We start from the raw sequence: 25099 nt of genomic DNA, 5'->3' as shown, positions 1-25099 counted from the left end.
GTTTTACAGCCAAAAGCTTCCTGGGAAGGAAGGCCAAGTGCTGGGGGCGGGCGCAGTGCGGAGGAGGGCTGTGTTGGGACCTGGGCCCTGGAGCAGACCCCTGGGAAGAGCCAGTGTCCTGGACAGAAATAACCTCCTGGAATGCGTGGCAGTCCTGGGGAGCTCTGCCACTGGGATTCACAAGGAGGGAAATCCGTGCAGACAGACTTATACCCTTTGTAATGGTAATTTATAGAAATCTGATCTTCACAGGTGCTTGGTGCTGTTAGGGTACAGAGCTGGGAATTGCAGGGGTGCTCAGCACAGCCTGGCACAGCTCCCGTGCACTTTCACCAGCTCCTCTGGCTGTGCTTTGCCACAGGGTTTTCAAGAGAGTTAATTGATCCTATTCCAGTGATGCTCTTCTGGTACAGAAAATGACGGGTCTTTAAATAAAGCCCTGGACTGCTGGCGGCTGCAGGGCTCAGCTGCTTGTGGACCCTTTGCAGTGCTGAGTGGGGGTGCACAAGCCACGTCAGCCTCTCCTGTGTATGAAGGGGAGCGCAGTGCTGCTCCTCGCACCGTCTTGATGGATGTGCTTGGCTATAACCCACCCCCTCCGCTGCCACGGCTTCCCTCACACCAGCGGGTCCCACCACCCCTCCAGCACCCACCTCTCTTCCGCTGCAGACTGTGGGGTGTTTCAAGGGAGCAGGACACGGGACATGGGATGGAGAAGGGCTTTATTGAGGCTTCCCCAGCTGCCTGGGGTCCCCCAGCACTCGCACAGCCCCGACTGGCCAGCCCCACGCTGCAGCTGCAGGAAAGCAGTGCCAGGGCTCCGCTTTGCTCTCCTCCACAGGTGCCTTGCTGGGTCTGAGATGCTGAGCCATGCCCGAGCGGTCTGGAAGCATTTAAATCCTCCCCCAGCACTGACCTGCTGATGTCCCGCTCTGCTTCCCCTGGCAGCACACCCTCTCCGGTGAGGTCACGGCTGTGGTCCCCTGGCAAATAGTCTCCCTCCCCGCCAGGCCTTGGTGACATCTGGATGCTCTGCAAAGCCTCGCACGCACCAAAACGGCAGCACGAGCCACAGTCAGCAGCGCAGGATGGTGCCCCATGCCCTTGGCGGTCCCGTACTTGGGCTACAGCACTTGTCTCAGCTATGGATGCTGCTTCCAGCGGTGCTCCATCTTGGGGAAACCTCCCGCAAGCCACAAGCCCCAGGGAGACAGGAAAGCCCACCCAGCACCAGCTGCACCAGGGAGGTTTGTCTCCTGATTTCTACGCTTTTCTCCTGCGTTTTCCTACCTGAGCTGAGCTTGCACCCCCATGGCTGCAGCCAGCACTGCCCTGGGACACAGCTCCTGAACGGAGACACAGAACAACCCAAGACTTCCCAGATGTCCCTAAAAGTGCAACCCAGCTAACTCCAGCCAGGCGCTGCATTGGTTGGAGGGACCAGAGCTTTCCAATAGGCTCCAGGCATAGATGCAACAGGGTGTAAGTCCATCCGTGACAGAGGAACAGGTGATGACGCATGAGAGATGATTTAGTGGCTTGATCTCTCTGCTCTCAGCCAGTGCTTGATGGAAGTAAGTCCTTCCTGCCCTTCGATCCTGGGTCAGTTGCTTGGTTGAGTCTGTAGCTCATGGCATCGCAGTTATGCTATCTGGGTGCATTTGAATGAAAAAGGGTACGATTTGAAGCATTTCAACCCAAAAGGTAGCCCGTCCCCAGGCCTGCGATGCTATGGGAGACTGCAAAGCCATGGGGTGGGAAGAAGCTCTGCTAGGTGATGTTGAAGGTGATGGAGCCTCCCACCAGCTCTGCCTCCCCCCAGGGTTGGGCTGGGACCTTGCAGTGCACGGAGGAGCAGCTGGGCAGGGCTGCGCTGGTGTGGGTCACCTCGCTGAGCTCCGCCTCCAGTGCGCTGACGGTGTTTGTCACTTGGACCATGTGCACTTTGTTGGCTGCCTTCTTGTGCAAGAGGCAGATGAAGATCTTCTTGAAGCCCTGGCGGAAATGTTTGGAGACCAGGGCATAGACGATGGGGTTCACACAGGAGTTGGCGTAGGAGAGGAGATGCGAGAGGATGCGGAGCACATATGTAGTGTGATTGAGGGGGAAGTACCCAAACCAGACACAGAGGATGACCAGGTGATGGGGCAGCCAACAGAGGCAGAACAGGACGGCTACAATGATGATCATCCTGGTGACCTTCCGCTTGGCCTTCTTGGACTCTGACATATCTTGGAGAGGGTCCACAGACCTCCACAGGTAGCGAATAGTCAGCATGTAAGTGAGGCTCAGGATCAGCACTGGGATGATGTAGCTGAAGACGAAGGTGCAGATGTCCATGACCTTGCGCTGGGAGATCTCCCAGATGGGATGGCAGACAGTCAGGTTGGCCAACTGGAACTCCTTATAGTAGCTGAGGTAAGGGCCCGAGAAGATGAAGGAAAGCCCCCAGATGAAGCAGATGGCCATGAGGGCATTCCTGGGCGTCCTCAGCTCCCTTGAGTGCAGGGGGTATCGTATGGCCAAATACCTGCATGGGAAAAGGAGCGGGATATGACGGCAGTCCTGAGGGCATGGAGAGCAGCTCCAGGGGCAGACTGGAGAAAGGGCAAAAGAGATGGATTGATTCCCTCGTGCTTCTCAGGATCCCTGTGCAGCACAGTGGAGTGAAGATCCTCTCCCCTGACCTGTCCTGTCACCTTCTCTGTTCCCAGCAGTGCTTGTAGGGAAGATGAGAATGGTCCCCTTCTGTCCCTCTCCCTAATCCAGCAAATCCTTACTTGACCATCAGTCTGGCTGGCACAAATGATAACAGCAGTGAGGATACGAAGGCAGGAGCAAGTCCCCAGGATTCCCAGCCACAGTGTTGCTCATGCTGGCACCCGTGAAAGCACATCACCCATTTTCAGTTCTGCAATTAGCTGGTTCCTTAATTATGCCCAGACCTGGGGGCTTGTGCAAGCCCCTATTTACTCAACACCGCTGTTCCTCCCAGCTGTGTGGGATGCAGGAGGGGAGGCAGCCCCCGGCTGTGTTTTAGCTCCCGGGGGGCTGGGGGGGGATGTCGCAGCAGCCAGGGTGGTGTCGTGCCAGGGTGGCAGGACACGTCCAACCCTGCTCTGGGGCTGCCGTGGCCCTTCCCAGGGAACTTTCATGGGGACTTTCCACATGCCATCTCACAGGTTTTGGGCAAAAGCAAAGCAGTACTGGGAGCTCCCTGCCTCTGCTGCAGGTTGGTAACTCACTAGCCCTTGCAGAGGCAGGGGCTGACCTTGCACGGGGTAAAGTCGAGGCAGGAGCAACCGGCTGCCTTTACAGAGCTTCCCAGCCAAAACCCACCCTGGGCCAGCACTGGGACATAAAGGGGCTTCTTGCTAATAAAAGGGGAGAGTAGGAAGTCTCTCCCAGTAGGAAGAGCAGTGTCCCAGACCAAACGGATCCATGTCTTTTCCTCCTTGAGGTTTGCTGGCTTTGCTGTGGGCTGTTAGGGTAGGGGCTCTCTCCGTGCTTCCCAGGAAGATCTGGACTGAGCTTCGTTTCTCTCTGGTTTTCTATCCCCCCTTCAGCTGCCAGAGCCTCTGGATAAATTGGCATGACTGGATAAACCCCAGTCCTACAGCTCCAGGGTCTGAAAGCTTCCTCCAGCTGGGCACTGGGGACAGGGGTCCCAACACAACCCTCGCTGCTGGACCCCATCCTCAGTGGCTGCATTTCCTTGAACACCTGAACTGGGAAATATTCCTGGATTCCCCTGGGAGGTTGCAGCAATCAGGGTTTGGCTCCAGGGGCTTCTGCCCTCTCTCCTGCCCGGGGTGTGATCCCGAGAAGGGGGAGCCTCAGGGTGCAGGGAGCCCCTCCCAACCCTTTTCCTACCTGTCGAGGGAGACGGTGGCCAGGGTGAAGCTGCTGGCATACATGGTGAGGTAGATGAAGAAGTGGACAGCCTTGCACATGAAGGGCCCAAATACCCAGCCCTCCAGCGTGTAGATGGTGGCTTGGAAGGGGACGCAGAAGAGGATGAAGCAGAGGTCGGCCACCCCCAGGTTGAGGATGAAGAGGTTGGTGGTGTTCTTCACCTGCCCATTGCGCAGCAGCACGGCCAGGACCAGGCAGTTGCCCACCGTGCCCACGAGGAAGATGAGGAGGTACACCAGCGGGATGATCACCGACTCGGGCTGCCAGCCCTCCTCCGAGCCTGCCGCCGAGCCGTTCATGGCCGGGAGCGCACGGAGCACGCAGCAGGGATGGACCGGGGAGTATGTGCTGGGGAGATGCACAGAGGGTGCACAGAAAGCGCAGCAGGGATGCCTGGGAAAGGGGGTGCATGGAGGGGTCAGTGGGGAGCACAGCAGGGCTGCCCGGGAAAGGGGGTGCACGGGGGGGTCAGTGGGAGCGCGGCAGGGATGCCCGGGAAAGGGGGTGCACGGGGGGGTCAGTGGGAGCGCGGCAGGGATGCCCGGGAAAGGGGGTGCACGGGGGGGTCAGTGGGAGCGCGGCAGGGATGCCCGGGAAAGGGGGTGCACGGGGGGGTCAGTGGGAGCGCGGCAGGGATGCCCGGGAAAGGGGGTGCATGGAGAGGCCGGGAAAGGGGGTGCACGGGGGGGTCAGTAGGAGCGCGGCAGAGATGCCCGGGAAAGGGGGTGCATGGAGAGGCCGGGAAAGGGGGTGCACGGGGGGTCAGTGGGAGCGCGGCAGAGATGCCCGGGAAAGGGGGTGCATGGAGAGGCCGGGAAAGGGGGTGCACGGGGGGGTCAGTGGGAGCGCGGCAGGGATGCAAAGGAAGAGGGAGGTCGGGGAAGGTACCGGGGCTGCACGGGAAAAGGGGTGCGCGGGAAAGGGGGTGCAGGGACCCCGCCGGGGGGCACGGGGAGCCGGCCGGGGTGCGGGGGGACGCACGGCAGCCGGGCGCCCTTCGCCTCCTGCGGGGCGGCTCCGGCGCGGCGCGGCTGGGCGCTCCCCCTGCCGCCGCGGCGGGGGGGCTGGGGGCGGCGGCGCCACGGGTCGATACCGGCCCCCCCAGCGACCGCCGCAGGAGCCCCCCCGGGCGGAGGGGCCGGGGCCGGTTTGCTCGGGGGTGGGGGGGATAAATCCGGCGGCGTGAAATGGTCTTCGGTGCCGTGACCCGCTGGGAAGGGGCTGGGGGAGCTGGGCTGGGCACCCGCAGGGAGCTGGGCACCCAAAGTGGGGTGTTCGGGGGGTTTTCTGATTGCTCCCCCTGCAGCAGCACCGGGAGAGGGCTCGTCTAATCCCAGGGGTTTCGGGTTGTATTTTTTTAGGAACGGGGGTCCACTCGGACTGCGAATGTGGCCAAATTACACAGCACACAGCTCAATCCTTGCACCCAAACACCCTGGAGGTGAGCTCAGCTTTGTAGGAGAATCTGTATTTTCCCCCAGGGGTGAGGGTATCAGGGTCATTCACTGCAGCAAGAACAAATCTTTTCCACATCCGTCTTCTTTTCTTGCCTGCAAAATTGCCTGTTTTGTTCCTTCAGAGCCTTTGCAGATGGAAGTCTGAGGACTAGCCGGTGCAATCAGCTCTCCAAGGCCACTTCATCCAGCCCCCAGGCTGCCTCGCTTTGTTCCTGTGGAGAGAGAAATATTTGATGTATTGATTACTCCTACAACTAACCCACTCCACAGCTTCGCAATCGTCTTAATGGATGTTCAGATCTAAGCCTGCTGGCAGTGCTGGGAGGTCTGGGGACAGTCACAGCCCTGTCACATTGCTGCCACAGGATACAGAGCCCTTTTCCCCCTTGGCAGCCCGCAGCACCCCCCACCAAACCGGCTCCTCTTCAGTTATGCAGCCGAGGTATGGGGGGAAGCAAGCACCCCACCTTGGTGTAAGGCGATTGGGAGCAGCGCAGGGGAAAGCCGGCTATCCTGCAGGGCACAAGGAGGTGCTGAGCCACAGCAGCACAGCTCTGCCTTCCTCTCCTGATCCCAGCCCGGCCACACACCATCAGGGACTCACTCCTGCCCTTGGCAAGGGGCATCATCCCCGGCCATGGCCACGGAGGTTGCAGGGCCAGCTTGTGGGGAAAGCCCAGCCCCAGGGAGCTTTCACCCTGCGGGAGCTGCCTCAGCTCCCTGTGCCCTCAGATACTCGCAGCGTGGCATTAGTGTTTGGGTTGATCCATGCTGGTGCTACCTTTGGTCTCCCTTGAGCTGCCATCAGCTCAGAGAGGACAGGACTACCTTTACGCTGCAGAGTTGAGGCTATTAGTAAAGATGAGGGAAAACACCCAGTTTCTTTCCAAACACCAGTGCGACGTGCAACTCCCAGTGTCGTACACAATGATCAGCAGCGGGACCCCCCTCATCCAGAAACCACAAAATAAATTTGCTGCCTGAGATGCAGATGGGTTATTTGGGCAGGGCTGCGGCAGGCTGGGGGTCTGGCATCCAAGGGTGGCTGAAAGCAAAAGGAAAAGGCACACTGGAAGGCTACCAACGGTCCCAAGCTGCAGGGGCTGGTGGCACAGGGACGGTCTGTATGGTGTGAGTCTCTGGAGCTGGTAACCCCCAGTGGATTTATTCCCTGCAGCTTTCCCTGTGACACCAAAGGCAACTCAGACCCACCGCCTTGCTGCAAGGCTCTGCTCGACGTGGTGCCACGAATTTGTGCTGTCCTCCTCTCCCTCTGCCCTGGGAGAAGAGCAGAGCCAGCTCTGCAGCAGCAATCTGCACCAAGCCAGCAGCTGACAGTTTTATCCTCCCACTTACAAACTCCAGAGGAACACCAAAGCTCCGTGCCAGCGTGTGAGGAAGGCAGCACAGCAGCAATGTGCCTTCAGCGAAGCCTGACGGCTGTCCTGCTGTTGGAGCGGGTCCCTTAGTGTGTGCTGCCCACGGCTTTGCGCTGGGGCATCTGAACGCGGGTGCTGCAGTGCCAACCTAAATCGAGCCTGTCCGAACCACCATGGCCAGGAGAGAGGAGCTGTTCTTTGTAAAACATGCTTCAGTTGAAACGTCTCTGCTGGGTTCAAGCATCGTTCTGAAACACGGTTTGGTTTAGATGGGATCCCTGGGAGATGCGGTGGAAACCCAGAGCAGGCAGAAACGGCTTAAAAGGTTTGCAGTGGAAAGCCATGGCTTGAGGTCTCGGTTTTCTTTTTCGCCTTTGAGCTTTCAGGTCCGCGAGAGGGAAGGAGAGCTTTGAAATCAGAAATAAGAGGTCATAGCTGAGCCCTCTGAAGGGCAGAAGAGCAACAATTTAAGTATTTAGGATAGCAGGTATTAAAAAACCCCACAGTTTGGTGTTTGTCCCTAAAGAAGTATCTCGAAGCTTGGTTCAAATATTTAGTATTTAAACGCTGGTCTTAACTGTTTTGCTCAGGTTTATACCTTTAAATAGCTGCAGGGAGGTGCTTTTAAATAACAACAGAGGGTCTCTTCTTTTACAGTCATACAGGGGTGAAGATGTTCCCTGCTGCCCTGCAGGTACTGTGGCTGAAGGTGGGAGATTTTGGCTAATGCTTGGCCTGTGGGCGTTTAACCCCTCTCTGAAAGGGCTGCCCGCACCAGCAGAGGTGCCCAGGGCAGCAGAGGCTCCCCCGGTGCCCTGGGAAGGTGCTCAGGGCAGCAGAGGCTCCCCTGGGACTGCTGCAGCAGTGCGGGTGGCTCAGCACCGGCCACGCACAGCATCCCTCCGCAGGGACCGGACCGAGTCCCTGCTCCCAGAAACAGGTGCCTGGGGTGGCTGGGGACTGGGGTGTGCATGTCCCCCCTTGCCCCGCAGCAGCCTGGTGGGACCCACCGTTTCTGGGTTTGCAGGGACCCCCAGCTGCCAGGGTTGATGCTGGTTGATGCTGAGTCCACAGCCACGGGCGCGTCCTCGGCCCTTTCCCGGGATGCTTTGGCTAATGACGGTGCCGCCATTTGCGTGAGCCTCCTGCAGTGGCTCAGCCAGCTCAAGGGAGGTGAACGCCTCAGAGCCAGCCCTGCAGAGCAGCTTTCCTGAGGGTCTCCAAGCCCACACCCCAAAATATGCTTATTTTACTGGGAAAGACACAGTTTCACCGAGTTTCAGCTGCCTGGCTGATGCTGAGCAGGGCAGAGCCGGCCCTTTCAGCCAGGGGTTCAGCAGGGATAAGGGGAAGCCTGGGGGGGTCAGCCCAGGGTGGGCATTGGGTTTGGGCTGGGGGCTCAGCACTGGGGCAGAGGAGGGGGCTGGGAGGTGGTTTCCTCAGGGTGGGTGAGGGTGTCAGGGTTGGGGGGGGGCTGGTCATGGGGCCGGTGGTGACCGTGGGGGGGTCAGCTCCGGGTGGGTGAGGGGGTCAGGGCTAGGGGGTTTATCCTGGTGACTCAGCCTTGAGGTAGAGGAGGGGGACAGGGCTGCGGACCCCAATCCTGGGGGGGGGGGGGGGCGGGGGGGCAGCCCCGGAGCGCGTGAGGGGGGCAGGGGCAGGAGGGCTCGATCCCGAGGAATGTCACTAAACCCTGTGCGATCCCGGGGGGCGAGCACGCCCCCGGCTCACCCCCCCCGGGAGCCATCCCCGCCCCCCCCCCCCCCCCATCCTCCCGTATCCCATCCGCCCCCGCGGCGGCCGCGCTCGTCATGGCCTCGGCGCGCGCCTCCCCTCCCCCGGCCCATGATGCAGCGCGGCGGCGGCGGCTCGCGCACAAGATGGCGGCGGAGCGGCAGGGCGCCGGCGGGGGTCGCGGCGGGGCGGGAGGTGGCGGCGGCGGTGGCGGCAGCAGCGGCGCGGAGGAGAACAAGGAGAACGAGAGGCCGACCGGGCCGCAGGCCGGTAACTTCGGCGACAGCCTGGGCCTGGAGAGTATCCTGTGCCGCGGCGGCGGCGGAGGGGGGACGTGGCAGGCCCGGCCCCGTGGGCGGCGGGATGTGGCGGCCGCGGTGGGGAGCGCGGGGCTCAGGCCGCGGGCGGGCGGGCACGGCCCACTCGGCTTCCCCGCGGGAGGGGGCGGCGGGGCTGCACTGCCCTGTGCCGGGGCGGCGGGTGGGCGCAGGCTGCGGGGCCTCAGGCGGAGCCGGGCTGTGAGCCCCGCGGTCCCGGCCGGCCCTGGCGGTGGGGGTTTGGTTTGGGTGAAACAGGGGAGTCCGCTGTCCGTCTCTGAACTGTGGGTTTATTCTTTACCTTTGCAGTTTCTTTCGAACCGTGTGGCAGCTGTCGTCAGCCTTCAAAGCAGAACTCTGTGCTAGGCTGCGGGCTTTAGATGAGAGTAGGCTGTCAGCAGTCTGCTGGTGGTAGTATTAATGGCTGAAGTGGGCAACAATGGGCAAAATAAATCTTAACAAATATGCTGAGATGGCAAACTGGCTCCTTCAGATTTAGCGCTTCTAGAATCTGATGCGGCACGTAAAAGCTAGTGGCATTTTTGCATGTGAAACTTTCATGTGAAACTAGTCCAGCTGCACAGCTGTGGTTGAGCTGAGTTTTATCTTCTGGGTAAGAGGAAAACCCAAATGAAATAAGGTTGCAGTTTTCCATTTAGTGTGTAGCAGGTGTTGTAAAGTTGGTAACTTGAGTGAGATGTGGACATTTGCCCCGATAATGTTAGGAACATCTAGGTCAATGAAAAACTAAGTAATATAGGGGATATGAATTCAGTGAGTAGTTGCACAGGATAAAAAACAGTCTGAAAAAAACCCTTAGGTAGACAGCAAGAACAGGGATCGCTGTGTTGAGACATTGCAGTATGACTTCTGTTCTACAAGTGCGAACTAATTCAGTATAATAACTGTGAATGCAGTTTTTTAGTACTTAAACTAAAGAGACTTTCTTTTAGGTGTAATTCCAAGAAAACACTTTAATAGGCATCTGCTCTTCTAAACGTTAAGTCTGGTAGCTTCTTTTTCTCTAGGTATAGAATTAGTATTTCTTTTGGTGGGGTCATTGTATAGTCTGGTTCTGGTTTTGTGGGGTTTTCTTAAGGCTTCTTGGTAAAGCGTAAAGGAAATTCTGGGGTATAAAGCATACAGCACGGAGAGTTCTTGTTTATGATGGAGACTTTATATTACAAAATAATTTGCCTTGCAAACTGAGTTAAAAACATCAGCTGACTTACTAGAATACAGCGTGATTTTATTTGGTAGCATAACTAAGTGAATAAAGTAAGTACAGGATGCTCGGAAATGGGCAAATATGCTAAAGACTGTAGAGACTGGATGAAAGTCATGCAGATACTGGATGGATAGGGATGCTACTGCAAGTCACAGGCAGTGCATTCTGTCAGAGGGTACTTGTTACAGTAATACGCAGGAAGACTGGAAATGTGTTGAAAAATTGGGTAGAAAATAAGCCCCCTGAATACTTCCCATAAGCTCTTATGAGGTTTTCTGTCCGAAAGCAGTTTGTGGAAGCTGCATCAGGAAGGCAGCAGTGTTTCTGTTCAGTGTACTTATTTTCCTGAGAGATGGCATGTTTAAGGGCTGGAAAGCTGTTCTCTCTTTCAATTTTGCCAACAAAACTGTGTCACAAGTGTGATTGCGGAGGCGGTATAGTGTAGCTAGGGTAGTCAGTTCTATTAGCCTAGATGTGTCTGTTGGCATAGCTTATCTTGAAACGAGCTCTAGCAACAGCAAGATTCTAATGGTGGCTTGTAAGACGAAGTGCTTGTGGTATGTTTTAGTCCTGGCCTTGGCAGTCATAAAGCTCTGAAGTAAGCAGTGAAGGCGTGAGGTCTTTTAGGACCATCAGTTCTCTCAGCTTTTTGTTTTTACGATGTTTTTGGGTGCTGCTCTGTCCGAAGTACGTTTGTTTAATGGAACCTATAGGGTTCCCTTCTTCATTCTACGCCAAAATAACAGAACTGGTTACAGTTCTGTCTATCTGCCTTAACACAAATTGCAGTCCTTCAGATTGTGAAGGAGTCTCAGCAGCAGCACGGTTTAAGACACGGAGACTTCCAGAGGTACAGGTTAGTAAACAGTGTGCGTGTCTTGGAGTCACTGGTGCGTCTTGGCTAACTTCATATAAAATGTAAATCCACTGTAGCAGGCAACAAAAATGATCTGCCAAGTAAATACCCCTTCATAGGGTGCGTTGTGTGAAGCAATGTATGCTTTTTTTCATTAGATGTGATGTGCTGTGACTGTTCCATTTAGGAGGGTACAGGCTGGCTCTTGTTTCTCTATTGCCTTTTAAGAGCTTGTTTGTTAACTCCTCACTGATAATCGCTATACTCTTCCAGAACTGAGCGTTCAATAAACATACATAAAGCAATTAGATTTTTCCAGATTAAAAATTATTACATGTCTTACTATGTTTCTTGTATTCTGCTAGCTGTTGGCTTACAGGTAGTTTCTGAACTACCTCTTACTGTATGTCATATATGGCATTCTTAGTTGTTAAAACATTGCCTGTCACAGCCTTTAGTCCTTTTTTTTTTTTTCTGGTGGGAGAGAGCAGCAAACAGAAGCAAAGTTGTTCTTTGGGCAAACTGACTGTGAACATCTTTTCTTTAGGGGTTATTGCTCCCGCAGGCTAAGGCGGCTCCGTAAAACTCTCAACTTCAAGATGGGAAACAGGCACAAGTTCACTGGGAAGAAAGTAACTGAGGAGATTCTCTCAGACAACAGGTACAGTCACTGGATGGAATCGAGCATTCGGTATATAAGTGAATAGTTTCTTTCATTTCGGTAATTGCGTGTGATGTGGTGGAAAACTGTTCTGTAAAATATACTCAGAAATGTTTCTTTTAGAGATGTATGTTGTTGATACCAATAAAAGATGAAAGTTCAGGTTGCAGTGCAGGAGGAAGAGGCACTGTTCAGATCCTGCTTCATCACGTGAACAAGTAGGAGAAGAGGGAGCAGCAACAGCCAGTTCTGTCTCTTCCCTCATAGTTGCTAAAATGGGTTCTTCTCATAATCGCTAAACTACTTCGATATTAAGGAGGAAATGCTTATTCAGATCTGTTGTAAGGTAGCCTTGTAAATGCTGGTAATGTAAAGGGTGTAGCTAGCAAGGCTGGAGACATTATTCCTTCCCTTTGAACAGAAATACTGGATTGCAGGTTTTACTTAGATTTTCAGAATTTGGCAGAATGCTTGTCTGACAGAATATGTAGAGAATAGCCAAGATCTTGGGCTCATTTCCTGTCTTCTAGAAACAATTGAAATGTCTGCTGTCTCCTCTTTTGTTGTGGGGAAAAGAAAACATGCTGTTGTCTTCACCTGTTTTGTTATGAAGCCAGATGCATTATAGCATTAGCTGATGGGAAAGCAGACATGTTTACCTGTATTGAACCAGTGTTCCAATATGGGTAAACCAAGAGTGACCTTAAATCATAATTCCCTTGTCATTGCAACGTCTTGTGGCGCTACAGAGTGATACCGTATTCTCTCCCTCGGTTGGGTAATTACATTTCTGTAGTGAGAAATACAGTAGAAAACAGTTAGGAGTAATAGGAATTTGTGCACTTGGAAAGTTAAGAAATAAAAGCATCTACCTCTTACTAACCAAGCTAAACTTTTGTTACCAAACTTTGCAGATCATATGGCAAAGAACTAGTGGTGATGTGGTAATACTTGTTTGAATGTCATTATTTTTCATTAGTTTTCCTTTGCCCTTTAGGTATTTGCTGTTGATTCTGATGGATGCAGAGAGAGCCTGGAGTTACGCCATGCAGCTGAAACAGGAAGCAAACACAGAGCCTCGCAAACGGTTTCACTTGCTGTCTCGCCTGCGCAAAGCTGTGAAGCATGCTGAGGAGCTGGAACGACTGTGTGAAAGTAACCGGGTGGATGCCAAAACAAAGCTGGAAGCTCAGGTAACCACTGATACGTTGCTCTTGTTTTACAGCAAAAGCTGAACAAGAAACCTTTGGATATTGGTTGAAGAGATTATTCTCATCTAGCAATAGATAATCAAAATTGACTAATTTTCGAACTGGATAATGTCTCCCTTTGAATGGCTTGGACTTACTGTTAATGCAGCTGCTGGAATTGCAGAAATAACCAGTGGCACCAGCCAAGATGAGGACTTGGTTTTTAGGAGTTTATTAAGTGTATCTAATTACTATTCTTCAAAGCAAGGACAATCGTTTAATAAAAAAAAAAAGAATTGAGGCTAAAGTGATGCAACACAGCTTAAGAAACTGTGCTTATCTGTTCTTAAGTGCCCTAAAGTAGCCACCTAGAGCGATTGTAGCTTTGGTTCATGGAACATAGAAAGCAGCTGTGTTGTGATATTGGCCTCTGTGAACAAGGAGCTGCAATGGTATACTTGGTTAATTTAAACTGCTGTTTTGTAGCTTATTGCTTGGGGGGGAAAAAGTTTTGTGATGTCAGTGGGCCATGTTTGATTGCATAGCAAGCAAGAAACATCTTTCATTTTGTCTCCTTAGAAATGTAGCAATGTCAGTTAAAAGAAAAAAAAGGCAGGTAGCTCTTAACCCGTAATCCAAATCAGCTGTCTTCTGTGGAAAGACCAGATGAATAGGGCAAGGCTTAGGCACTTAACTGTAGGCATTGCAGCAGCCTTCATACTAAAGGTTGTGCAAACTGGACTGTCTGTCTTGGGGAAATAACTTGCCCTTGCACTGTCTGCAGGCGTACATGGCTTACCTCACAGGAATGCTTCGTTTTGAACACCAGGAGTGGAAGGCAGCAATGGAGGCTTTCAACAAATGCAAGTGAGTTCCCCCACTTTACTGGCTTCATTTAGCAAATAATACTGGATCAGTCTGGTAAGTTTATATATTGTACATACAGCAACTCTGAGTTGTTTAGTTAATTGTGCACTTAACTAGGAGGTACTGCTGAAGAAATAACCATCCGACAGAGTAGAGACACAAACTCTTCCCTTAAGATAACATCTCACAAATCAACACCTATTGCAGTGTTAATGTTTATTCTTTGCTGTAGGACCATATATGAAAAACTGGCTAATGCTTTCACAGAAGAACAAGCTGTGCTGTATAACCAGCGTGTGGAAGAGATCTCACCCAACATTCGCTACTGTGCCTATAATATTGGTAAGGAAAGGGAGGGAGTACCTTGTCACCAACAAAGAGCAAAGCTTGTTCACAGGAAAGGAATATTGACTTGATAATTAAATACTGGTCCAAGTGTCATGAGTCCATAATGTTTTGGGCAAATTCTGCACACATTCTGGGTCCGTTTAGCACTGGAGAAATACAGTCATTGTGCAACAGTGCATGTGGTTTTATGTATAAAGACAAAATGCCATTTTGCATTAGTTTGCTTATGAAGTCAGAATGAAATTGCAAATTTATTCTATTTATCCCAAGTTGCTAGTATAAAATCTATTGATTAGCTTTTCTGTATTAAAATAATTTGTGAACTGGGATGGAAATGTGATCTTGATTTGTTAATTCTTTCAGGTGACCAGTCTGCCATGAATGAGTTGATGCAGATGAGACTGAGGTCTGGTGGCACTGAAGGTCTTCTTGCAGAAAAACTGGAGGTAACTTAACTGCATGATTCAAGTTGAAACATTCATTATCACTCTGTTGAACACAAATATTGCTGCAGCACACCAGTCGAGAGCCAAAACATGTCGGCAGTGAGCAAGCAAGCGTGGGCTCTATGGGAAACCACACTTTCCTAAAAAGTCCTTTGATTTCAGAAGTCAAGTCTATCGTGAATTTGAAAGGTTCAGTATTGGATACCTTAAAGTTCAAGCTTGTTAAATTAAGTCTGTTCTCTGCAGGCTTTGATTACCCAAACTCGAGCGAAGCAGGCAGCCACGATGAGCGAGGTGGAGTGGAGAGGAAGAACTGTTCCAGTGAAGATAGACAAAGTGAGGATCTTCTTGCTGGGGCTGGCAGACAACGAAGCAGCGATTGTTCAGGTAACCCAGAAACAAAACCATCACCAGTGCCAGCGTTCTAACTGTCCTCTTTCCTTCAGTGTGCAAGATAATACATGATGCTTGGACTAAAGGCATTTTGTCAAACATGGGGCTGGAAGGCTAAAAGTAAAAGTGGGAATATTGACTAAAACCCAAAGCTGAAGTGTCAGCTGGGGGTGGCTCCCACAATCTACTAACTGGTAGTCTGGGAGATCTGTTCTGAGTATTACTGCTCTTTTGAACATTCTGTGCTCCTTTCAGTGGCAGGTTGATAACCGTTATTACTTGTAAGTCACTCAGAAATTTTAAGAGTAACTGGTTTTGAATTACTGTTCTGATTTCTTTTAAGTATCTTGCTTAAATGCTCTGACTTCAGAGCAACCAGAAGAAAAAAGATGTATATCGATCAAGTTTTTCAGCAACAAAAAGCAATTTGCCAGGTGAAACAGGTGCTATGAGATTTATAGCAGTCTCTTCCTGACTTATGTAAATCCTCAGAAGCAGGAAGAGGGTTACTGAATGAATCAATTTCCAATGTAATAGTTCTGAAACACTTGTAATGGCACATGCTATGCATGTCTTTAGTATTGCAGCCAAGTTTTCCACATGGGACTTTTTCCTTGGAAACGGTGCCCAGATGGTGCATTCTGCTTCCCAGTGGCTGCATAGGGCACCATTGCTGTTTGAAAAGGCAGCGAAAGGATCTTTAGTAACAATTGTCACTACAAAAGATGGGATTTTTGCAGCCTTAAAAATCGTTTATCACCAGAATAATGATAAATAGAAATCTAAATCATAAAATGAAAACCCTACAAAGGTATAAGGCAAGTGGGCCACAGCAGGAGACAGTGCTAAGAAGATAGCGTGAGTAGGATAAACATGGTATGGCTGGGTAGAAAACATTAGGGTTAACCAGTTTTTGTTGTAACGTTACAAATTGTATGTTGCTGAATTTATATTTTTTTGTAGGTAATACATCGGTATGGCCAGGAGGTGGAAGTGCAGCTTAGAGTTCCATGTTCCCTTGTCTAATTTCCACCCTGCCAGGCTAGCAGTCGGCCCTCTTTGTTCCATAAAGCTCTGGCAGAACAGTGATGTGAATTTGTTTTCATCTTGCTTTGTGTTCTTTGGAAGCCCTCACTAAACAGAGGAGTTCTGTGCTACCAGGTCACAACTAGTAATGGTGAGAGCTGAGCACGCAGCAGCAGTATTTACATTCCCAGAGGGCTAAAAGTTGGCCTTTTGAAAGCAGTTCTGCAGTTGCTGTGTCAGCTGTGATGGGCAGTTCAGCTTCAGCTGGATGCATTGTGGTTTCTGGGATCTTTGGCACATTTCTGCTAGTCTTCACTAAGTTGGAACCCTAACAGAACAGCAGTGCTCTTCAGGGTTTGATTAGAAGCGAACACAAATGTGAGTTTTGTGTAAAAATCAAGATTTTCAGTGCAATTATACCGTTGCTTTCAGTATCTTACTGGTAATAGGAGAAACAGAATAAATAAGCCAAATTGACATAGAAATCCAAGCTTAAAATTACTTATATCAGCCCTTTTGTAGACTTGGATGACTTTAAGGGGCCCCGTTGACTAACCAGGTAGAAGTGAGAAGGCTAAAGGGCAGAGCAACGGAAGTGTGCTCCTGTCTGGTATTGCCTCAAGGATTCTGTGGTCATCTCTGGTAACTAGGACTGTAACAGAAATGGGTGGTAATAACTTTCAGAGATGATACACAGTGTTTTGGAACAAAGAAGAAATTAGAAGTGAGCACCCCTAGACTTTCAGAAGTGGATTAAGTGGGATCAGTTCCCTTGATCCCTTTAAGGTGAACGTGTGCTGTTCTATCGGGGCACTTGAATAACCAGCTGTTGCACTTGTATGCTGGTTTTATGATGTGATATCTCCCAAATCAGAACATATGTGTACTTATGCGTAGAATCAGCTTAACCTTAGGAGGCTTTGCTTAGAAAGGAAAGCCTTTGTTTCATTGCACAGCCCAACCCTTTCCCTGTTTGTGCTTGACTGATGATCCAGCTATGTCTGTTTTCATTTTTGTGCGTACAGTGAAATTGCTGTGCTCCTCTGGGTGAGGTTGAGAATGCTGTCAGACTCGTCTCTGGTTATTCTCAGTAGTCAGTCCCACCTTAAAAAATTCTTGCAGCAAATCTTTCTTAAAAAAAATAACAACCAAAAACCACCAAACCCAAAAAATGCCTTCATCTCAGGTCGAGATACCTGAGGCTTTGTGAGGGAGTAAAAATAACATTCCTTAACGGGCTTGCAAACCTGAGGAGAGGCAGAGACGGTAGAGCTCTCTACAGGAGGCAAATGAGTGAGCATGTTTTTAGGCAGTTTTTTTATTCATTTGAACAATTGCAAATTTGTTGCAGCAAAGTTCATCTTATGCTATTACATGACACGGAAGCAATATAACACAGTGCTGATACGCTTTAAGCCCTCCTTTGATTACTAAGGTTGAGGTTTGTTTCTGGGTGGTTTTTTCCTTTTTTGTTTCTTTTTTTTTGTTTTGTGATCCCCATCTGTTTACTGTCTCTGTCACCTGAATGGGAGTTTGGTTTTGGGTGCATTGTTTAATGAGGTACATGATATGCCAGTCCATTAGAGGTCAAGCTTCAACCTGTTTTTCAAAAGTTGGTCGTCGAATTTTGTTTCTGGGGCAGAAGGCCAAAAGCTGCTTCATTTTTTGACAAAATTTGTGGTGACAGCAGAAAAGCACTCGGTGACTCCTGCTACTAAAATACAGGGTTACTTTTAAAAATGCTTCAAACAAATTATTGCCACCGTGAGCATTACTAGACTGGGAGTGCAGAGAAGATAATCATCTGCACGTTCTTACCACGTGAGAAAAATTAAGTCAGCATAACAAAAGCAGTCTACATTGGTAGTTTGCCAGGGCAGTAATGCTTAGCTCTTCTGTTACAGGGCCTTTCCCACAGTGCAGTCCAGCCTCAGCTTTCTCGGAGCAATGTGGGTGCCATCCTGGAAGGGAAGGGAGGTGCTGGGGAGGTAGCTGTTGCAGGGAGGAGGTGCTCAGAGCTGTGTGCACTAGGCCTTCACTGCTGCTACAGTTTTTTGGACAGTTTGTCCCCTTGAACGTACTGCAGGCAGCTACAGATTGGAGTTCTAGCTATCCATGGATCTTAAAAGCCATAATTTGGGTTTAAATTTGTTTAAATCTCCTCAGTTAATTCTTGCATCGTGGGACGCAAAAGACAAAAATTTATGATATCTGTCTTAACTTCCCTTTGCTCTTAGGCAGAAAATGAGGAGACAAAGGAACGTTTGTTTGAATCTTTACTCAGTGAGTGTAGAGATGCCATTCAGGCTGTTCGGGAAGATCTGAAACCAGACCAGGTAAGCAGCAAACATCAGTGTTTTACTTTCAACAACATAGCATTTCTTTGGGACAGATCTGTTATTGTTAAAGGTGCTTAACAATAGATGTGACTGTGATTTATTTAATAAAAAGCTGCAGAAGTGTCTATCATGTTTTATTTTATTCTCTTCAGAACAGGAGAGAGTGAATAGCAGTGCAGGAGACCTCATTCTTCTGTCTGGAAGTCTGTTATAACTTCCCTAATTTACCCAAACCTTGAGTTGTTTCTGATGTTTTCTTCCCTTGGCTGCCAGTTTTAAGTGAATCACATGGTATTTTGTTTAATTTCCGCAGAAACAGCGGGAACACTCTTTGGAAAATGATTCTGGGAAGGTGTCCAACATCCAGTACTTACACAGGTAATAGGCAAACATTGCTGCCTGCACTAGTGTGAAGAAGTCATGTTCTTATCTCAGGATTTTATTTTTGTTTGGTTTTGTTTTATGGGGTTTTGTTCTGGGCTTCTCAGATATCAAAGGATGACTGTACAGATAAGGATCTGATTTATGCAGCTTTGAAAACATTTTACTTAAGACTCATGTTGACCCTTCAGATATACCCCCCCCCCCCCCCCCCCCCCCCCCCCCGCTATTAGTAACAGCTTAGACTGGGGGGAGCATTTTTTTCAGAACAAAGCGTAATGTCTGAGTAGTTCTGACAGTCTGCTAATGGTATTTTATCTGCTTAGTTATTTGACTTACATCAAGCTGTCAACAGCCATCAAGCGCAATGAGAGCATGGCAAAGTCTCTGCAGAAGGCACTGCTGCAGCAGCAGCGGTCCGAAGAGGATGGCAAGCGCACACCACGGCCTCAGGACCTGATCCGTCTTTACGATATCATTTTGCAGGTAATGGTGGGGAAACAAATGTAATTCTTCATACTAACTGGAGAATTTTGGTACAAAAAGTTATTGTAGAAAATATAGCCGTGCAAGTGAACTGCCTGTGAAGTCTGAAGAGCAACCGCCCATCACCTTGTTGAAGATGTTTGACGTCTACGTGAAACACAGAACCCCCCTTCTAATTGTGAACCGAAAATGCTGCTAGAATGGGTCCCCTTGGTTGTACATGAATGCAGTTTTAAAAATAGTTTTTGAACTATTTCATGCAGCACCCTGATAGCTGCCTTAGCTTCTGCTGGCCGGAGAAAGTAGCAGTTAAAGGTACTTAAAATGTACTTGTTCTTCATAAGCAGTTTCTCACATAAATTTTCTATTAACTGTGGGAGCCTGTGGCTGAAGCAGTTGTGAATGGGAAAGGGAAATGCCTTATGAAAAAATTACTTCATGTGAAATCTGAGGAGTCTTTGTCCTAATTCCGTTTTTTGTCAGGAAATCTGTCCTGAGGGCAAATTTGCACAAGTTTAAATGAGCGTTCTTCACAAAGTTAGCATACTGATAATTAGAAAACTGGAAACTATTTCCATGGGAGTGTACTGTTGACTTGTTAAAAGGGGCAGCTTTCTCTTACTCTGGCAGATTCCATAGGAAAATGCCTGCATTTGTTGCTCTCTTTTGCACAGAACCTCGTGGAACTGACACAACTTCCTGGCCTAGAAGAGGACAAGAACTTCCAAAAAGAGATTGGATTGAAGACACTTGTGTACAAAGCTTACAGGTGACTGAGAAACAGCCAGGTTTTCTTTAGCAGGCATTACATCTTCAAAGGTTGAAAGCTCTGTGTTCTGTACAGGACTTTAATGCAGTTTCCACTACCCTTCTGTGAAGGGGAAACTGGCCGGTGCTGCTTAAGAGTATCTCCTGTTACATCAGTCATTTGAGCTGGCAGAAGGTATGGATAACAAACATGTCAAGGATCCCCTCTTGACTGTTGCAGGTGTTTCTTCATTGCGCAGTCCTATGTCCTGGTAAAGAAATGGAGCGAAGCTCTTGTTTTATACGAAAGAGTGCAGAAATATGCCCGTGAAGTTCAGTCAGGAGCCGGAGCTTATAGGAACAGCTTGAAGGTAAGAACCCAGTCCTGTGAGTAGAAGGGAGCTGAAGTTTATGAAGAAACTCTGTCCTGGGATTTATTGTCAATTAGGAGTCAGGCCATTACAATTCAAGACTGATCTTTGGGGAGAAGAGTAATGTGAGTGTGACTTCTTGACATATTATGGTAGAGACTTCCTGGTCATGTGGAAATGCTTCACCTGGCCGCTTGCTTTGGAGGAGAGGCAGACTTGCTGTAACAGCTCCATAACAATTTACCACTTTTTCTCACATGTGCATTTTCTATTATACAACTTCTGTAGTGCCTGAAGGACTGTACTGTAGCTTTTCTCTTCTGTGAAGGCTTATCAGCACTAGGACTTAATTTCTTAGCTCTTTGTCAGGTTTGACCTTTGTCTTAACTCTTACACTGGCACATTTGAGGGTCTCAAATAATTTTCTTTTGATGATCTAGGAGCTGCCTGATGTTCAGGATCTGATCACTCAAGTCAACGCAGAGAAATACTCCTTGCAAGCAGCAGCTATATTAGGTGAGTTGCAGAATTATACTAGAGCTCTAATGTCTCTTGAATAATGGCTCTGCAGCTATTTAAATTCTGAAGTTCCAAGGGTTTTTCCACTGCACTCTGATCTATGTCGGCTCTGGAAAATGTCTGTAACGCTCCCCCCGCCCTTTCATTTCTAGCTGTGTGTAGTGCAGCTAGGCAACCAGTGACCAGACATTTGGTATCTTGCTGCCTGCCCAGAGATGCAAAAACACTTCGTGAAGATGTGCATCTGTTTTGGTAACCTGCACAGAACACTGTGTTTAATGTTTGATTATTTTTACTGGAAACAAGTTGGCTTTATTCGTCCCAGTTTTGCCTAGCTGGGAGAAATGCTGAGAAAGGGGAGAGCGGTGATGCTCTGCTCCTTGTCAGTTGTCAACCAGGTTAGCAGAACTTTGGGGGTATTGATGAACTGTGTGATTTCTTGGGCTGCTGCTTTTGCTGTGCCTGCTGCTGGAAACCCAAAATAAGTAGTGGATTGCCTTGTCTTCTGTTGTCCTAGTGCTGTTTAAACAGACCACGCTGTGGTTTTACCATCTGCCGCTTTGCGCTTAACTCAAAATCTGTGCTTCCTTTAGGAGCTTCTTGTGACAATGCGAAGGAAAAACTCCATTACTGGAGAGCTGTTGGCTCTAGATGAGTATGTGTGATCCTCTTAGTCTAGAAAGCCAGTGGATTCTGCTGAAAGTATGGTCTTCTGTATCCCAGAAAGCAGGGTTCATAGCTAAGCTTACAGGACTGGGTTAGTCTTACTTTATGCCAAGATCTAGCCTGTTATTCTTAACACTTTTTCTTCAATTTTGCAGATGCAAATGATACTCATGAGACCGAGTCTCCATCTCAGGTCAAGGATGGCAAGGTAAGAGCTGAGAGCCTGGGCAAATTCTAGTAGTGTTCTTAACGAACATTACTTCTAACCTGTTACCTGAATGTGTCTCACAACTCAAGAAATGTTATGCTGACTGGAGTTTGGTCATGACTAGTGTATTTAAGAGATTTTATTAGGCTGGTTTTCATTCTGCAAGTCCTGAAGGTCGCTGACAGAGGAACCCCTTAGGTAGGAGCTAGGCAGCTGCTTGCAGCTTCTAGTGTGGCATCATCTTTTTTTTTTCTGTCAGTTTTCTCCCTGCACAAGGGAAGGTTTTCCAGAGATCCTGCAGTGATGCTTTGACAGGGGTTCGAATAATTGTCAAGGGCCCAATATGTCACAAAAGAGAATTTCAGCTTCTGTTGTTCCAGTTGCTATTTAATCGTCTTTGCTTGTTTCGCCATTGTCAGCTTTGATTTGATACACGTTTAATTTGTGTTTCTGCATCGGTCTTTTTCAGCCACTCTCGGAACGGTTTGAGACTTTCTGTCTGGATCCTTCTCTTGTCAGCAAGCAAGTCAGCCTCGTGCACTTCCCTCCGGGCTTCCAGCCCATTCCATGCAAACCCTTGTTCTTTGACCTGGCCCTTAATCATGTTGCTTTCCCACCTCTGGAGGACAAGGTGGAGCAGAAGGCCAAGAGTGGCCTCACGGGTTATATAAAGGGCATCTTTGGATTCAAAAGTTAACCAGGACCCCCTGAGGATCAGAGGTTTTATTCTGTGTTGAAGGAAAAGCTCCAAGAGGTTCTAGGACACAAATATCTGCACCTGAAACCCACAGAGGGAAGTTCTACCATCTTCTTCCCTGTGTTCTGTGTATATGTCTGTGCACTTGCATTCTCTCCCAGTGTATTAAAGACAAACAATCTGTTCAGAAACATACATACACTGTAAATAGCTGAAAATAATCTGGAGCACAGAGAAATGCCATTCTGCTTGGAGAAGCTGGAGTTTGCTTTATGACTAGTGGCCTGTTCGGGGCTGGTACACATCTATGTACCATGGACCAGGGCATAGGTACAATTTGATTCCTCTCTCCACCCCATTATTTGACTCTATAATTTGGTATTTTGGTCTAGAAATCTGGATGTGATGGGGAAACAGAGGCAGAAATAGATGCAAAACTAAACCAGCAAGGTGAGGCTGCCTACACGAAGGCTACGAAACAGTAGCCAAGGGGGCTAACTTCTCTTTCCCTTCTGACTCCCAGAAGCCTCTGTTTTAAAAAAATGTAACATTCAGAAATGACAAAATGGAGCCTTTTTCCTTATGCGTAATGATAGCATATACCTTACCAAATGTTTAATGGTTACCCAGTTGTGGTGGAGTATAACCTGAATTTGTACTCTGGGCCAACAGGATCCTTCTTTATTGATACACTTTTTGTTAAATACCTAAATACAGTATAGAACCTATTCCTACAAGCCTTCTCCTGGGAAACTAGCTCCATGGGTGGCTTTAGAAATAGCTCCTTGTTCTTCATGGGAAGTTGGGTCTCTTGGTGTTAATTTTGTCTCTGATCTAAACCTTGCCTGAAAACAAGATGATCTTTTTCTGGAGTTCATCTGCTGCTTTTTTACTCATCCTCGGTCAGCATTCACATCTGAAATGAGGAATAAGCAACAGGAGACCAGTAAGTTCTTGAGTGACAGATCTCTGTCATGCCAGACAGCTTTTTTTATAAAGTGCCCAGGTGCTGTGGTGATAGGCACTTCCAAAATGCGGGTAATTTCGTAACAGTGATCATTTAAATGGGGGGGGGGGGGGGCGGGAAACACAGCACATGGGCAGAACCATTCTTAAATAAAGTATTTGGAAGTTTCCACCAGCAATGTTTGGGTTTTCACTCGGTCTGTGGCTGGAAAGTGAAACAATCTGTTCTAGCTGCCTTAATTCTTCTGCACTGGTTGTCCTGACTTTGCGTTGTTTCTCCATTTTTAGGCATTGGAGTTAATAGAGGTGGAAACAGAACTGTTTTAAATGATTGGATTGTTGTTGTCATGGGAATTTTCCATGCAAGGTGCATGTCAGATGAATGGGGGGAGTTAATTCCCATTATTTTAATATGAATGTTTGCTTCTTTGTTCCAAGTTGATCTGATTTGTGAGTTCTCAAAGTACAAAGCAGCTTTCAAGAGGACTGTGCTTGGAAAGAAGTAGGAGAAAGAGGAGGAACTTCTTGTGTTTAATTTTTGCAACATGGAAACACAATGGGAATTTCTGGTATTCTGGCTAATTCCATTTGTCTCTGTATGCCAAGGGCCAGGAGGATTTTACAAAAGGAAGGGAAAGTGTAGAGTTGAAGGAAACACAGAAGACTTATCTAATCATTAGGTGACAATTTCTAGAAAACGTGGTCTTGAATGGCAGATTTCCTCATAAACCCTGATCCCTGGTCGTGCAGTAACCGGCGCAGGCATCAGCTGGTTCGTCTGCCCCATGGTACCTCTTTCTGTGTACGTTACCCTGAGCTTCTCTCTCCTTTTCAGCTTTTATATCAAATCACTTTGAGAACTGTTCTCCTGTTTGGTTTGCAAACCAAACGCCTTTCTGCTTTCCTACCACAAATCTGTGTGATACCTGGATTGATTCCAGTGAAACTTGTACTGTGGCCACTTTTTAATTGGTTACTGTTACAAAAAGCTAACAGCAATTGGCCTCTTGATGTCAAACAACTTTTGACAGGTAACTGATCGGTTGAACACAGATAAGAAATCTGAAAACAATAAAGTTTTATTCCTGACCTCTGAGGCGTGTAGTTGATGTTGAGCATTGAGAACACCAAGCACTCTGCCTCCAGAGTATTCAGAGGATCAAGGTGACACCATCACCTGGGGCTGTGGAACCCCTGGAGAATGGCCACTTAGTTCTGGAGGAGGATCTTCTGCCCGAGGGCTCCGGTAACACCTTGCACCACTCCGAGAGGTAACTTGGCTTACTTGTTTTGGTGTCATGTTAATGGAAAGTGAGTGGAGTGGGGTTTGTAAGCAGTGTTGTGACTTAACGTGGAAGGCGCTAGGAAAAAATACAAAAATGTAAAAAAAGGAGGAAAAAAAAAATCCCTCAAATCACCTGTGTGTTGAAAACCAGACTCACAAAGTTTATTGAAGCTTTTAGCCCTGCCGTGGAGCTTGGAAGGGCAAAGTTGGGGCTTGGACCCAGCAGTTACGAGGGAGCGGCACTGGCAAGTGAAGTGCCCGATGCGATGTGCTGAACAGATTCCCCCGAATGCCAGGGGTGGGTTGTGCCTGAAACAGCCGGAGCGAGATGCGGAGCACGGGTTTGTGGTGCTTGGAAACCTGCTTCCTTGCTGCTCGGTTCTTTCATTAGGCTTGCTTTGAAGTGTTTGCTCTTTTTTTCCATGAATGAATGGGCAGGTAGGCCACATGATTGCCCTCAGACAGGAAGCTCCAGCGGAATGGTCGAGATTATTGCTTTCAATCAGCTTTTCCGATGGAGTATCTTTGGGTTAGCACTGGAATTTTAATTACAGGCTGAGCTTGCCATGCCTGGTACCACTGCGTCAATTAAAATAGGAATGAGATGTACATCATGA

At 48.8% G+C, this 25099-nt stretch overlaps 2 protein-coding genes across 2 annotated transcripts; one reads left to right on the top strand and one right to left on the bottom strand.

Moving 5' to 3' along the window:
- Positions 1-1770: 1770 nt before the first annotated feature.
- On the bottom strand, positions 1771-4410 carry GALR2 (galanin receptor 2; the record flags this gene model as incomplete). Its single annotated transcript, XM_080367316.1, has 2 exons — positions 3874-4410; positions 1771-2530 (listed from the first exon to the last, which is right to left on the bottom strand). The coding sequence occupies exons 1-2, from the start codon at positions 4212-4214 to the stop codon at positions 1771-1773; spliced, it is 1101 nt and encodes a 366-aa protein (XP_080223442.1). The 5' UTR covers positions 4215-4410.
- A 4137-nt stretch (positions 4411-8547) lies between these two features.
- SRP68 (signal recognition particle 68) lies at positions 8548-23304 on the top strand. Its single transcript, XM_080393474.1, has 16 exons — positions 8548-8785; positions 10820-10886; positions 11434-11547; positions 12545-12740; positions 13522-13604; positions 13837-13946; positions 14316-14398; positions 14645-14785; positions 18055-18153; positions 18470-18534; positions 18864-19023; positions 19698-19792; positions 20012-20141; positions 20582-20657; positions 21482-21534; positions 22004-23304. Exons 1-16 carry the CDS (start codon positions 8563-8565, stop codon positions 22229-22231), a joined length of 1923 nt encoding a protein of 640 aa, XP_080249600.1. The 5' UTR covers positions 8548-8562; the 3' UTR covers positions 22232-23304.
- The last annotated feature ends 1795 nt before the right edge of the window (positions 23305-25099 follow it).

The sequence above is a fragment of the Falco punctatus genome, assembly GCF_963210335.1.
Source record: "Falco punctatus genome assembly, chromosome: 1".
NCBI lineage: Eukaryota > Metazoa > Chordata > Aves > Falconiformes > Falconidae > Falco > Falco punctatus.
The sequence above is the reverse complement of the archived record's forward strand: the minus strand, read 5'-3'. Positions and strand labels throughout refer to the sequence as shown.

Coding starts and splice junctions, on each gene's coding strand:
- SRP68 (XM_080393474.1), top strand. CDS start 8,563: ATGGCCTCGGCGCGCGCCTCCCCTCCCCCGGCCCATGATGCAGCGCGG. Junction 13,947..14,315: donor CTACTGTGCCTATAATATTG/GTAAGGAAAGGG, acceptor TAATTCTTTCAG/GTGACCAGTCTGCCATGAAT. Junction 20,658..21,481: donor GCAAGCAGCAGCTATATTAG/GTGAGTTGCAGA, acceptor TCAATTTTGCAG/ATGCAAATGATACTCATGAG.